This window comes from Alexandromys fortis, unplaced genomic scaffold (genome assembly GCF_014885135.2).
Source record: "Alexandromys fortis isolate MF-2015 unplaced genomic scaffold, M_Fortis_MF-2015_v1.1 scaffold_23, whole genome shotgun sequence".
Taxonomy (NCBI): Eukaryota; Metazoa; Chordata; class Mammalia; order Rodentia; family Cricetidae; genus Alexandromys; species Alexandromys fortis.
In genome coordinates this window covers 15,564,339-15,565,397 of record NW_026067907.1, presented here as the reverse complement: position 1 = coordinate 15,565,397, position 1,059 = coordinate 15,564,339, and the positions used below count along the sequence as shown (strand labels likewise).

Here is a 1,059-nt window from a genome sequence, read left to right as displayed (position 1 = left end):
GGGGAAGAGACAGAAATCTTTAATTAATTAATAAAGAAATAAATTTAAAAAAATTAAAAAAAAAGAACACAGGGTATCTCAGACACAGCTGTCTTAGGCTGATAACTACAAATATAGAGCAAAGAAAATCATGCTCCTAGGAAGCAAAACTGTCCTTCAAGGCCCCACGCCCAGAGCAGACCTTGCCATTTCTGCCGTTATTCGTGGACTAATAAAACTATCATTTTATTTCAGTCTTCATCATGGTATCTGAGAAAGCCTACAACTGGTCTGACTTCCAGTAGTTTCAGGGTTAGAATGAAAGAGTTGAAAAGTTCTGGGACACTAGTATGTATACAAATGACAGTCTGCTGATCATGGAATGCTGATATATTGATGGTTGACTTGGCTTGATCTAGAGTCAATGAGAAAAAACAGCTATGCATGGATGTCTGTGAGCTGGATTCTTTGTTTGAGTTGTTTGTTTTATTAAGTTACCTTAGGCAGGAAGACCATATTAAATATGGAGACACTATTTATGCATGGTTCATAGACTCAATAAAACTGAGAATGGGAGCTGTGCACTGCATTAATCACCATCTGCCACTGTTACCAAAACTCTCAATCTCCTGTTGCCATGACTGTATTCCCTGCAACTGAAACTGAGCTCAAGAAAACTATTTCTCTCTAATTTGCATTTGTCAGGATACTTTGCCAAGAAACAGGAAAAGTACAGAAAATAAAGGGACATTTTAGTTTTCATTTAGAGAGAGAGAGAAAGAAATCCAATTAAAATGTCCTGGATGTGGGAAAAGGGAACACTTCTTCATTGCTAGTGGGAATGCAAGCTGGTACAGCCCCTTTGGATGTCAGTGTGGCGATTTCTCAGAAAATTAAGAAAACAACCTTCCTCAAGACCCAGTAATACTAGTTTTGTGTATATATCCAAAGGATACTCAATTGTGCCACAAGTACATGTGCTCAACTATGTTCATAGCAGCATTATTTGTCATAGCCAGAACCTGGAAACAACCTAAATGTCCCTCGACTGAAGAATGGATAAGGAAAATGTGGTACATT

General features: G+C 37.9%; 1 protein-coding gene across 1 annotated transcript in view; it reads left to right on the top strand.

The window, feature by feature from the left end:
* The window catches only part of LOC126497699 (olfactory receptor 1086), a 5,115-nt gene extending 5,092 nt beyond the window's left edge, over positions 1-23 (top strand). The window contains exon 2 of the mRNA XM_050135878.1: positions 10-23. Within this exon, the coding sequence (XP_049991835.1) occupies positions 10-23 (14 nt within the window). The remainder of the gene's footprint in view (positions 1-9) is intronic.
* The last annotated feature ends 1,036 nt before the right edge of the window (positions 24-1,059 follow it).